Below are 14,763 nucleotides of genomic sequence, written 5' to 3'. Positions count from 1 at the left end.
TTTTCAATTTGCAGAGCATACCACAATCATGAAGCAACTGTTAAAAGAAAACTACTCATCTGGAACATGGGGGAAAACAAAGCAATCATATTTACGGTTAACACAAAAATAGGAGAAAGAAAATACTGTCTCTGGCTAACAAATTTCGTTTTCCCCAAAGAATAAAATTGAAGATTTGCAGTGAACTGTCATATTAAAAAAAAAAAAAATAGTGGGGCAAAAGGAGTAGAAAAATGCTTAGATCTCAACTTGTGGGTCAAGACAAGACCCCCCCACTTGGGGTTCACATATCAGATATTTACATTCCGATTCATAACAGTAGCAAAACTATAGTCACAAAGTAGCAAAGAAATAATTTTATGGCTAAGGGTCACCATAACATGAGGAACTGTATTAAAGGGTCTCAGCATTAGGAAGTTGAAAACCACTGGATTAGAGAAGGCATGTTAAAAAAGAAAGAAAGAAAAAGAAAAAGAAAAAAAGACAGGCTGGAGAGATGGCTCAGAGGTTAAGAGCACTGGCAGCTCTTCCAGAGATTCTGAGTTCAATTCCTAGCACCCACATGGTGGCTCACATCTATAAAGAGATCTGGTGTCCTTTTCTGGCTTGCAGGCATAACACTGTATACATCATAAATAAATAAATAAATAAATCAATAAATCAATAAATCAATCAATAAATCAATCAATAAATCTTAAAGAGAAGATATTATGCCTCATTTAATGACTCTGTGGAAATAATTTATAATATTCTATATAACTAATTATGTTCCCATCCTGAACTGATCCTAAAGCTTCCATGGCATTTCATACACAAGAAAGAATGTTATGATTCTTTGACCTTAGTGTTAGTATCAACTGTATAGTTTAAATAAGTTTGGAAAAAAAGATCCTTAAGAAAATTACTCATGGGCAATTAGAGACAGGGCTTACCAAAGGCAAAATATTCATCACTGGAAGCACATAAAAATGTATAGAAAGGATCTGAGCACTCATCAAAACAAAAAACTGAAGAAAGACATCACCAGAAAAAAATGCAGGAATCCTTTGCTATGGAAAATCTACGACAGAATTTTAGCCTGAACAAATTCTGCATATATTAAAATAATACCTCATTGTCACATCTGAAGGCACAGACACCAGGTGAAAAATTTAAAATTTCCCCCGGATTATCTTAACCAATAGGACTTCTAAAAACCATAGCTCTCTTTTCAACCTTAAGAATTTTAAATTTCTCACAATTTCTTAATATCTTCTTGGCCAAAGAAATACAAGGGACAAAGTATCCTAAAGCATGTGGTTTGAAATGATATCTTTTAAAGTGTTAAATCATATACTAGTTATGTCCCTGTAAGCCACAAACAATCACAGAAAGATCTGAATTAACAAGTCACGATGGAGGAGACACGATGAATATAGTTTGACCGAATGAGAATGAAAAACACGAATCTCCTTCATCCCAAGTAAAGCAGCTATTCAAACTTGCAACACCTGAGGATAGGCAAGACAGCAGTGTTAAAATGAAGATCATCAGGTTAGGAGATAGTTAAAATGCTTACAAAGTAAGCATGAGAACCTGAGTCTGGATCTCCTAAACCCACATAAAAAGCTGGCCATGTCTGAAAGGCAGAGATAGAATCTAGGGGATCGCAGGCCACTCAAGCTAGCCAATCACTGATGTCCAGGTTCAGTGAGAGACGTTGTCTCAAAAAATAATGTACGGACACTAGAGAGATGGCTTGGTAGTTAAGAGAACTTGCTGCTCTTGCAGAGGACCCAGGTTCAGTTCCCAGCACCCACGTGGTGGCTCACAACCATCCCTAATTCTGTTCCAAAGGATCTGATGTCACCTACTAACCTCTCCAGGTACCAAGTATGCACAAGGTACCCAGATACACATGTAGGTAAAATACACACACACACACACACACACACACACACACACACACACACACCCCTATTTAAATGAGGAAAGCAACAGAAGAAGACAGTGCAAGTTTATCTCTGGCCTCCACATCCAAATACAAGGGAGGATGCACTGGTACACACCCATGTGCAAACAAACACATTTATATTCCCAACAACAATAAAACTGAGGAGGGAGATCACAAAGAGTCCTGAATACTGTGATAATCTCTAACCCTGACACATGTGGTCTCAGTGGCAAAGTAAACTACAGCCAGATGTTCTACTGAACCATACCTTGATGACTTTCAAAGACCTCCAAAAAGGAACCCACTATTTATTTTCCTTAAGTAGATAGGAATTCAAAAAGATTAAAGAAAACCAAGTACACCATATTCAAAGGTGTCACCTGCTATTCATTAATTGTATTTTAAATATTCCCGCCTTTCGGTTTTTAACACAATTCCTAAAGATTGGACACTATCCAAATGTTTGTCTCCATAAAGCAAATCCATGGTGTCCCAATGTGTGTCTGGGGGCACCACTACTAAATAAACACAGAAAGAGAACCCCACAAGCAGTGGGGGAGAACAGGGATTCAGCAAGACTCTTTCATAGTAAAGGGGCAGAAGAACACAGTAACAAACAAATGAATAAGCACATGGTTGGAGACCCCTAGTTAGAGCATGTCCCAGGAGACCAGCCTACTGTGGGCTACTTTAGGCCCCCAACCAGTCTTTACCCTTTAGTGCTGGGAGGCTGACCACAGATGCATCAGTGGCCTGTGGCTTCTAATTACATTCAATATAATACAAGAGAGAAGAATGAAATTAAGCTGCTCCTCCAACCTTCTTCTTACAAGGCCAATAAGAGAGAGGCTTGTATCATAGAACCAGCATAACCTCACACTGCTTATCCTGTCGGACCCTCCATGCGGCCCATTCTACCAGTGAGGTCCAAAAATGGCTCTTTGCTCCTTTGGGTGTTAGAGTATTTGTTTGCGCTGTATGAAGATGTGTCACTGTGATTGGTCTAGTAAAGAGCTGAATGGCCAATAGCCAGGCAGGAGAGATAGGCGGGATTTCCAGGGAGAGAGGTGAGGAGGAGGAAGAATCTAGGCATGTGATTTCACCAGCCAACTAAGAGCAAGTTGGATGTGCCCTACTAAGAAGTGGTAACCGAGCCACGTGACATAGATTAAAAAATATGGGTTAATCAAGTTATAAGAGCTAGTTGGGAAAAAGTTAAGGCCAAGCTTTCATAATTAATAAGTCTCCGGGCCACTATTTGCAGGCTGGCAGTCCAAAGATAGTATGACAAGAAAGCTTGTGACTTTAGGACAAGGGATCTTCTTGGTACCCTGTCCACACCTTGAAAATAGCATTGTCATCAGTTTGAATACTTTGCATACTGCTAATTTGAAAATGCTGTATCCTGAGAGACCCTAACTGGCAGCCTTTGCCATGGCTAAAATGAAATCAAGGTGATACTGAGCTTTAGCCAAAAAGGAAGGTAGGTTTTGGAAGAAGCTAGGAAGAAGGATGGGAAAGAAATTAAAACTGCGGTTATAAATTTGGGGTACCCATTATTCGACATCCACATGAAACTGAGTAATAACTACATCACTCTAAGGAGTCAGAGTTTACAGGACAATCACCAGGTGACCTAAATCCACAAGTGAGGAGCTGCACACATAGAGTGCAAGGCTTCCGGTATTCTTGCTCAGAAAAGACTCTTTGTTTTGGCAAATTAATGTTTAAATTATTAAAGCTGGAAGTTTGAAAACTGTTCCTTAGCCTTTATCTTATGAATCCTACTACTCGTAAATCCAGTAAATTACAGCAATCACTTTCAAGGACTTTGGTTAGCATTTAACCTCATTAACAAACTTTGTTATACTCCCTCTATAATTTTAACCAACATTTCTAAACATAGTACATTCAATTTTATTTTTAAAGCACTTCAAAACCACTTGACACAGAAAATGTTTCCAAGTACTAAATTCTTATAACTCCACTAAACTAACACCCAACTTAGTAACTCTTAAGTTTTCAAACATTCTCCTAGTTTTATATATATATAATTTTCAGTTTAAATCAATTATTTAATTTGGTAATTCCAAGAAAACAATCTTTTCTTTCTTTCTTTGGGTTTTTCGAGACAGGGTTTCTCTGTAGCTTTGGAGCCTGTCCTGGAACTCACTCTGTAGCCCAGGCTGGCCTCAAACACACAGATATCCACCTGCCTCTGCCTGTTGAGTGCTGGCACTAAAGGCGTGTGCCACCACTGCCTGGCTCAATATTTTCTTTAACTCATTATCAAAGTATCAATAATGTGAGTTCATTTACTTCATCGTGTCTGTGCATAGTTCTAAATTTCAAACAGACTTCTCTTTTGCAGTGCTGGGAAGGACTCACACATCTTGCCCAGGGCTCTCCCACTAGGCTGCAGCTCCACAAAATCCTCTAGCAGTAAGTCACAATCAGTGTCCCTCCCTGCCACATTCACCAGTCTGTGGAGAACACTTCCCAACTTGTTGCAACAGAAATACCACACCTTAAACATGGCACTCTGGACTGCAGTACTATATTACCCTTAAAGGGGACTCACTGATATCTCCCCTAAATTATTATTTCAACAGCTTTTGCCATTCTACTGCCTTCTAGTCTAGACCCAAGGACACATTAAGGCCAACTTTATGGACAAATTTCCTATGCTGATCAAAATCCATCCCTCCACTAAACTAGCTTCCCGTAAGTCTACCCCAAACACTGCATGAGCAAACACTGCATGAGTAGTCCTCTTCCGTCTCTGCACCAACTGTCTCCTGGCTGTGACATAATCACACAAAGGCATAGATCTTGTTGCTCGTGAGTCTTCCCAGCAGAGGGAAAGAGGGAAGACAAGGGGAAAGAAGAAAGGGAGGGAATGGAGCAGGAGGAGAAGGAAAGCGTCCACGACGGAAAAGAGCAGCAGAATCAATGAAACCAAAGGGTCTTCAAGGAAATTAACGCAACTAGATTCCCACCTAGACGGACTACGGAGAGGGTGGGGGTTCCAGTTACTAATCAGAAATGAAAGTGATACACCACCACTTATTCTACAGAGGTGAGAAGGATTAGCGCACTATAAAACTATATTCCAAGAAACAGTATAACTCAGACAAAAATGAACAAGTTTCCGGAAATACACAACAGCCAAGTCTAAGTCATGAAGAGACAAGACTCTGACTCAGTGAACTGTTGGTAAAAAAAGACTGCAACAGGAGTCAAAATCTCCTAATACAACCCAGCTCCACCAGGAAATTCTACCAAAACACTCAAGGAACTAATACTAACTCTCCTGAGACTTTCTCAAGTAATCCTCGAGGACAGAACAATGCAAACTTTTTTTTTATATATAATCAGTGTTGATTATATAAACCTTGATACTCAAACCAGGCAAAGACATAAGGAAAAAAGAAAAGCAACATATCTATTATGAACACTAATACAACTACCTTAAATATTCTAGGAAGTCAAATTCAATAACATATAACATATATATATGTTATTGAATATATATAAGGTGAGATTTATATCTGAAATGCCAGGATAGTTCATTTTCATCTTATAAAAATGTGTTGATATACCGTACACTAACAGAATGAAGGACAAAACCCACATCAACACTCAATACTACAAAATTCAGTAATATTTAATAATTTAAAAAATACTCAACACACACGGAAGGAATCTACATCAACACAAAAGCTACATGAAATCATACACATCATGCTCCAAGGGTGAACGACTGAAAAGTCTTAAGCAGATGAGCAGAGAAAGAGTACATGTTTTCACCACTTCAATTCAACACATAAATAGAAATTATAACCAGAGCAATTAGATTAAAAAACAAAACAAAACAAAACAAACGAACACCAACAAAGACAAAATAACACAAAAGCTCCAAGGGAATCCAGATTAAAAAGGAACAGGAAAATTACCTGTTTGTGGATGATACCTTTTTCTTTAATTCTTTTATTTATTTTGTATACACATGCCAGAAGGGGACACCAGATCTCATTAGAGATGGTTGTGAGCCACCATGTGGGTGCTGGGAACTGAACTCAGGACCTCTGGAAGAGCAGCCAGTGCTCTTAACAACTGAGCCATCTCTCCAGCCCTGTAGATGAGATCTTAAACGTGGGAAACCCTTCAGATTAAAATGAAATTAAGCCAACAACGAAAGCCAGATGCTCTACACTGCCAAAGACAGTCTTAAAAAGATATTACAAAAACAACTCCAATTCTAGTAGCACAAAAAGGATAAAATGGATGACTGGTTAAAACAAAGAACTGAAAGACTTATACAATGAAAACTACAAAACATCAATGAAGGAAATTAAAGAAGAAAATCAATGAAGACACTTCACGCGCACTGGTAACCAGCCAGTCCTCACAAAGCATCCTCCAGGAGCAACACAGCTCATATGCAATGTCTCATGATGCTTTTGCAACATCAATTCACATAGAATCTCAAGGGATCACACAGATAAAATAAAAACCAAAGGGGAAGGATTTTTACCTCTGGACTTTAACAAAGTTACAGTAATCAAAATAGTGTGGTACTGGCATAGAGACAGATACAAACTAATGGAATAGAATTAGACCTTGACACCAAAAGGCCAAGTAATTTTGGACAAGGGACATCAAGACTATTCAATAGACATAAGACAGTGTTTTCAACAAAACTGCTTATCTCCCTGCAAAAACTGTCTCCCTCCCCATTTCACAAAACACAAAAAAGTTAACTTTGTAAACTGGGTCAGAGTCCTCAATGTAATACCTAAAACTATGCGATTAAGAAGAAAATAGACACTGAAGTTCATGATATTGCATTTGGCAATTATTTCTAAAACCTGACATCAAAGTCAGGGGACAAACAAAAAATGTGGACATTCTGAACTTAGCAAACTTAACAGTATGAAAAGGTGACGTGTGTGTATCTTGACTGTCAATCGCCATGGAGGCAAAGCACTGGGCATCTGTGAGACATCTTCTAGTTTAGGTTAACTGAGACGGAACGACTGCCCTGAATGTGGGTGGCACTATTCCATGGGCAAAATGAGCAAAAGGGAGAGAGTGAGCTGAGTACCAGCATTCAGCTCTCGGCCTCCTGACTATCCATGGAGGCGACCGACCAGCTGCTTCACATCCCTGAGCAGGGATGGACTGCACAGGCCTGTAAACCCTGAGGACCTTTTCTTCCTTCAAGTGAGTCTGTTGCAGCAATGTGGCAATAACCAATACATCATGGAATGAATGGGATGGAATGGGATGGAATGGAATGGAATGGAATGGAATGGAATGGAATAAAAAAATTTCAAAGCCTCCTCTGATAAGAGATAAAAACCCACGACATGTAAAGAACCCCTAAACCCCTACAACAAAATCCACACAATGGTGCATGCGTGCCTGTGTGTGCATATGTATGTGTGTGATACCCATGTACGCCTATGTAAGCAATGTGGAAGCTAGACACTAACATCAGTCTGTTTTCACCAACTGCTTCTTCACCTTATTTTTTTGAGACAGTACCTCATTTAACTTGAGTTCTCTATTTTGGCAATACTGGTGGGTCACGGGGGCCCAGGCACTGCCTATCTCTGCCCACCCCTGTCCTGTGCTGATGTTACAGACATGCATTACCACACCTAGCTTTTAAACGGGTGCTGTTGATTAGAACTAAGCTCCTTGTGTTGGCACAAGCGCCTCACCTATGGAGCCATATCCCCAGTCTCAACAATGCTGCTTTCAAAAAAATCATAATAATAATTTTAATTACGGTAACACAGAAAGGATAAAACACACAGGATTTGACTAAACTCAGGCCCTAAAAGACATTCAAACATTGAGCAGACATTTCTCCAAAGAAGATACATAAAAGGTTTACGAGTTCATGAAAAGATGTTTATCACAGTCCCCCCATAAAGGCCACCCTTCTGAACTGGGCTCCAGCTAATGATTCATGTGGATACACATACACACAAAAATAACAAGCGTTGGCAAAGATGCAGGAGTGGAGCACACAGTACGAAGCCATCGGGGAAAGCAGCAGAGCACTTTCTACAAAAAAAGGGAAGAGAGAACTGCTATATGACCTAGTGTGCAACCTCTGAGTCTGTCTCAATGATAGAGTTGTACGTCCATGTTCACTGCAGCCTTGTTAGCAAGAGCTGAAACATGGACGCAGCAAACTGTGGCTGCTGATAGCTGAAAATGTAAGGTAATTGTAGTCTATGCATATGATGCAATATTATTTAGTCTTTAAAAAAAAAGTTCTCACATATATTACAATCTGGATCAATCCTGAGATCCTAAAGCTCTGTGAAAGAAATCAACTCAAAAACACAGAAGCTCCCATTCGGCTTATGGAGTACTTAAGGGCAGTAGAGACGATAAGGCCAAAATTAAGGGGTAGTTGCTGCAACTAGGAGACAAGAATGAACACATGACTACGTGTCTGATACAGAATTTCCGTGCTACAAGATGGGATGTCATAGGGTTGGATGATGGCAATGGCTACAAATCATTACAAAGCAATTTAAAGCCATTGAACTACACTTTAAAAACAGCTAACATGGTACATTTTATGTTCTGTGCATTTTAACAAAATTTAAAAAATCATGGGGGAAAAAAACTGCAGTTTACCCCAAATGCCTTCCTCCTCAAAGTCACCTCCTTGATGTTAACAACAATTTCTTGTCTTGTCTTCTCTTCTCCCTGCCCCCCGCTGCCTCTCTCTCTCTCTCCTCTCTCCTCTCTCTCTCTCTCTCTCTCTCTCTCTCTCTCTCTCTCTCTCTCTCTCTCTCTCTCTCTCTCTGTTGCTGAAGCCAGTAACTAGAATAATCCTTGGCATTTATTTATTTATTTTTTCTTTCTCAAACAACATGTCCAATCCATCAGGAAATTCTGTCAACAACAGCTTCAAAATAGATCCGGAATCCAACTACTTCTCACCACCTCTACCCTTACCGCTCTGGTCCAACCCACTATCATCTGTTGCTTGATTACTGCAAGGGCTTTCAACTGGCTTTCCGTTTCCACTCTAACCTCCTATAGTCTATTTACAACACAGTAGCCAGAGCAATCTTGTTAAAACACATCGGGTCACTTCTCATCTTAAAATCCCCAAGTCCCCCATGCCTATCTCACTCAAGATAAAAACCAAAGCTCTCCTGACAGATGACAAGGTCCTCTAAAGTCTTCTGCCTTCTTCCTCTCCTCACCTACTACTTTACTGCGACTCAAAAAGCATCCCCCGAAAGTATGACACTTGGGCATGTTGAGTACTTGGACCTGAAGGACACCAGAGGACCTCAGAAGCCTCAAGGCCAAGGTCTCTCTGATCTCTCTTATCCTTCTTTCGCACCTCTGAGAACCACCAGAACTCCTCTTTTGCAAAGCAGATCCTAGAAGTTGGAGCCCTTTCCCAAAGCAAGTTATAAAAACTCGAGGCATCATCCTAACTTGCCATCTAGCCTTTCTAGTCACAGCAACGGATAGAATTCTATGTTCCAGCCATATGTTCCATGAATGAACCTCTATCTTTTCAAATCACATCCAATAAACTTGGCACATCTTAGACATTGATCAGACTCCTACCAAGTTTGTCCTCCTCTAAAGTTTATACAAAGAACAAAGAACAAGACAAGTAAGCTGAGCTGAGAGGTCCTCAACCTTTACAGAGAGTTCCTCAACCTTTACAAGTCAGTCCTAAGAGCAGGGACCAGTCAGTGTGGTAGGACGAAAAGCAGAAATACAACCTCACTGAAGTCAAAGAAGAGAGGAAATCACCAATTAAGAGGAAGTCTGGAAGTCAGAGACAATGATTAGAAACCAGAGAGGTTACCCTGTCTGGGAAAATGAAAGAAGACAGTGATCTTTACAGGCACATTTCACAGCATTTATATTTGTTTGTTTATTATTGGCGGGGGGGGGGGGGGGGGGGGGGGGGGGGGGCATATAAAATGCCTGGGCAGGAGGTTCTCCACCCCACACATGTAGAAGTCACAGGACAACTTTCAGGAATTGTTCCCTCCTTGCACCATACATTCTCGGGATTGAACCCAGGTCATCAGGCTTGCAGAGCAAGCCCCTTTCCCAGCAGCGTCAACTCATCATCTCAAAAAGGAGTGGTAGAAACAGAAATTGAGGGAGTACTTAGTGCCACTAATACTCTTTTCACTTAAGTTTTATCCAGGTCATTCCATCCATTCCCATGGCTTCAAATATTTGGATGAGTTCCGTAATCCACGTCTAGCGTTTATCTCTTTCTAGAGAGCGAATTAAAATGGAATTTACACTCCCCACTATACATCTAGATCTACATACGCTTTACGCACTCTTAACGAAAACCAAAACCCACTACCAATCTTCCCACGGATAGCAAACACTTGTTGCTTCTTCTTGTGTTTACTGTTTTAGTAAGTGCCGCACTGACCAAACTATCACCTAAAACTACAAATCCCTGAGCATGGATGCATTCAAGAGGCAGTGGCAGGAGGATCAGAAGTTCAAGGTCACTTTGACTATAGGGCTAGTAGTTAACGGGTCAGTCTGGATTACAGGAGAACCTGTCTCACAAACAAGCAAACCAAACCAAAAATACACAAAACTACAAATCTTGTAACATCCTCATCTGGTCTCTCTCCTTCTGTCCATGAGATATGCTGGTGTCTTAAGCACCCTGTTGGTATGTAATCTGCTTGTTAAACAGTTCTTTAGTACTTACACTGTAATATTTTATAATAAAGTATTTATTCTTTTTGCCAGAAATGTAATTGCATCAATATATGTATTATACCTAGACATGCTAGGTGCTTCATAAGTATTGATCCACTGAAGTAGCTCAAACGGATCTGTATTAATTATCCAGATTTATGCTTATGAAATTAACTTGTTTTACCTTAATAACCAAGACTGTATTTAAAAAATAAAACAAACCAACAAAAAACGCCTAAATAATTTGGAAATGGGATATCCTGGAGGATAACAACTTCAAACACAAAGATTCCCAAATGAAAACTTCCACTTCGATTAGGTATCCTCTGGGAGCCTGAGGTAGTAAATACTGTGGAAACTTGGCCACCACATTGGAATTATTCCAACTCTGACTTCCTATGGCCCGCTCTTGTCCACTCAGCCTTCTTGGAAGACATGGTTCCCCTTCCTAATTCATTTTACACTGTCCAAACCTATAACTCCAACAAAAGAATACTGGCACTTCTAAGGCAGATAAAATGCCTGACAGATAATAGTTTTTACTTCCAGAGGCACAGACCCAGTGAGATATTCATCTCGAGCAAGAACACATAAGCCATTGCTGGATAAACGCAGGTAAGGGCAAGACACCACGAGCCCCTTCCACACTGCTCCTTCATTTCTATGAGACCCAGGAACACAGTCTTGACCTTGATAACCTCTGTAGAGCCTTGCCAACAGAAGGCAGAAAAGGTCTCAGGAGTATTTTGGCCCCAAAACATTTTTGAATCAAGTTAGAAAAAGTTATGAAACTCACAGTTGTCATCCTTGACTTGTGTCCAGAAGCACAATTCAAATGAAGCATGGAGTCTAAATGGTTGATGGTTTTCAGCTGGGAGTACTTTCCAGCCACCAAAATGAAAAAGCTCTAATTTCACCCCAATAAAAAAAATGTAACCTGGCAAGAAACAAAATAAATAGGTATATATACTTTTGTAACAAAATGATAAGACAGAGAGGTAACAAAAAACAAAACAAAATAAAAAACAAAACAGCAGAATGTCTTTATACTGTTGCATTTTTAACAGTGATTTTACACATTAAAAACTGTTTAGTAGGCTGAAATATGAGAAGAATTGACATCAGCATACCCGACACATCAAATACCCAGAAAAGTGAACCATCTTTGCCCTACCTCCTACAACAGTTTGACCTCAGCTGTGTGAACTTCTCAAGAAGTACAGTGGGTGGCTTCTACTCAAGTTTTAGAATCTCAAAAGGCTGGCCTGAGTGTCCCACAAAATACAGGGTGTCCCCAGTCTTTCCCTACTGGCAGGTGGAAATGACACGGAGATATCACTTGAGATACTAGAAATGTATCTTTATTTTTTTTTAAATATGAATTTACTTTTCTTTTGCCCAAATGACAGTATCATTATTATTTCTCAAGGCCTAAAGTTTCTAACCCTTACAGACTCACACCACATTCTGCACTTTCATGTCTAGTTCATGTTGTTAATGAACTACATTACATTATATACCTACTACATTATAGTCCAGCCAAAATGTTGTGAAATGTCCCCCCCTCAACTCATCTTGGGTTCACTCTAAATCATGCTCTACTCAGTGTTGTGGTAGGGGTAAATCAATATATAAAACTAATCATGGCTGGTCTCAAGCAAACTGAATTGACCAGTTAAATACAACCCAAAATGTAGCTTATGTGAGGTTCAATCAATCACAGTACTAAAAGAGGAGGTATAAGAAAGGTGTTATATAAGTACAGGTCTGCAATTCCAGCACTGGTGGAGACAGGAGGATCAAGAGTTCAAGGTCATCCTCAGCTACACGGACAGTTCCAGGACAATCTGGACTCCATGATAACCAATCCTGGCCCCACCCTCTTCTGGCCTGTCTTGGGGGGAGGTAAATGCTCTAGTCAACAATTTCTATCCCAATGCTTAATTCCCACAGGTGTTTCAAAACGATCTGAAGAAGATATTCCTGGTCTTCAATGCTGAAAAATATCTTGTAAGAATAGGAGCAAAGAGTATCATCAAAAACATAATTATAAAAATAATAAAATGAATCTGAAACACAAAATATTCTTTGAAATGAAAAATAAATACCATTAATTGTCCAAATCTGTGTGTGTGTGTGTGTGTGTCTGCTTGAAAGCTCTGATTATCAGTACTATACCCCTCCATGTAAGAAAAATCACCTATATAACTGGCGTGGTCCTCTTGAAAACTCAAGCTACTTGTAGTCAATATTTACTTGAGTAGCAATACTCAACATAGGTCCCTATTTAACAACAGGAAACTAAAATCCTATGTTTGGACAGCCATAAATGGAAATATGAAAAAAAAATGAGACCAACTTTTATTCATCAGGAATATCAACAGTTATGGCTTAGCAGCTCAGAGCATTTGATTTATAACAAACAGTCCTTTTGTGGAAAAACAGCATGTTCCGTCATTTCTTTTTTTAAATGAAGCTTCCTCATTAGGCAGGAGAATGTGGCCACAGCTAAGCGAAGAATGCAGGCAAATCCTAGAAATCTCCTGGGCTTGATCACCAGCTCATAACTCCTTCTCTGAGGCACCTCTGCTAAACCTCCCGGGTTCCTTGAGCCTCACCTCATCTCAATAACAAGAATAATAATACAGTTACTGGAAGGGCTAAATGATTCATAAGGGAATCAAAACATTATTCAAACAAAATCCAACATGCTTGAAATAGCGCTGTATCAATAACTAGTGCTATTTATCACTGCTATTGCAATTTTATTATGCCATGCCACGGATGACACTCTCTTCATGGCAGAGAGAGTAGAAAACTTCTCGTTGTTATTCAGATTCTGGAATTTTCATAGTTGACGCCACTTCATATCTCTACATATGGACCTGCTCATACAGCTACAGTAGAAGTTACAGGTTATCGAACACGATCCTTAACCGAGATGTGAAGAAACATGGCTACGCCGGAGTATTTTGTGACTTACAGAACCTCCTTCAAATGGGGATTGGGTTAAAAAAAAAAAAAAAAAGTCATTAGAATGATCGGCCCTGCTGTAGTTTAACTCCTATGACTATATAGGACTGGAGACTAGATCAGTGTCTCCATACTGATCCCCAAGCAGGAGAGCACCTGTTCCAGGTGGTGGTCTACTTCTTGCAGGAAACAGATCTGCTCACTTTCAGCTTTTCATGACGTTTAAGAGCTTTGCTTCCTTTTACACTGGTGGAGTTGTTCGCTCTCTGTTGTTTCCTTTCTTTCGGTTAAGGCACACTCTACTGAAAATGTAGTAGCACTGTCCAAGTTGTTTGAACATCTTTCAGCAGTGAGAACAAAACGTTATTTGGAGGCAGAGCCTAATGACCCCTGGGAGAAGCAGAGAGCTCTAAGATTATGAAGCTGCTCCCTCAACATCCCCACCAGATACATGTTACTTTTCCCTTATTGCTCAAATTAAGGATGTTCTAGGTCACAGAACACTTTATATTTTCACATGATCTAAACAGCACCCTCCCCCCTTATAAAGGGAAAACTTGGCAGATTTTGAGTGTGTAATTCATTGTAATTTTACAAAAGAGCACATACTACTCAGCTCTACCTAAGCTAAAACACACACAGGAGTCCTCTCTTATTCGCAGACAGTAAGTTTTAAGACTTCCAGTAGATGCCTGCACTGTGAGTAGCAGTGAACCCCACATGTACTACGCTCTCTGCTCCTCTGGACACATACTCATGATAAAGTCTAATTTATAGAGGAGACACAGAAAAGATACTAACAATAACATCATAAAACAGGACAACTATAACAATACACTATAATAAATTGGTGCCTTCACACCATTGAGTAAAATAGGGTTATTTGAGCCCAAGCATTACATCATTAGGACACTTGGTCTGATAACCTAGTAGCTTCTAAGTGGCCAACAGGTGGGTGCCATATATAGTACCAATTCTACCCAACAAAACAATGACTCACATCCTGAGAGGGGCAAAGTAGGATGGCACAAGGTTTTCATTACAACTTCCCCGAATGGCATGCAGTTTAATATCTATGCGGTGTCTATTCTGGTGGTCCCCCATTTAGTATTTTCAAAGGC

General features: G+C 39.8%; 1 protein-coding gene across 4 annotated transcripts in view; it reads right to left on the bottom strand.

Annotated features, from left to right (window-relative positions):
* Arl15 (ADP ribosylation factor like GTPase 15) overlaps positions 1-14,763 on the bottom strand; it is a 391,154-nt gene that overhangs the window by 269,639 nt on the left and 106,752 nt on the right. The window contains exon 2 of one of the 4 annotated variants that reach the window (XM_052743305.1): positions 11,466-11,606. The exons of the other annotated variants lie outside the window; for them this stretch is intronic. Coding sequence (XP_052599265.1) covers positions 11,466-11,513 — 48 coding nt within the window. The 5' untranslated portion in view covers positions 11,514-11,606. The remainder of the gene's footprint in view (positions 1-11,465; positions 11,607-14,763) is intronic. 4 annotated transcript variants of the gene reach the window in all.

The sequence above is a fragment of the Peromyscus californicus genome, unplaced genomic scaffold (assembly GCF_007827085.1).
Source record: "Peromyscus californicus insignis strain IS unplaced genomic scaffold, ASM782708v3 Scaffold_18__1_contigs__length_77618521, whole genome shotgun sequence".
Taxonomy (NCBI): Eukaryota; Metazoa; Chordata; class Mammalia; order Rodentia; family Cricetidae; genus Peromyscus; species Peromyscus californicus.
The sequence above is the reverse complement of the archived record's forward strand: the minus strand, read 5'-3'. Positions and strand labels throughout refer to the sequence as shown.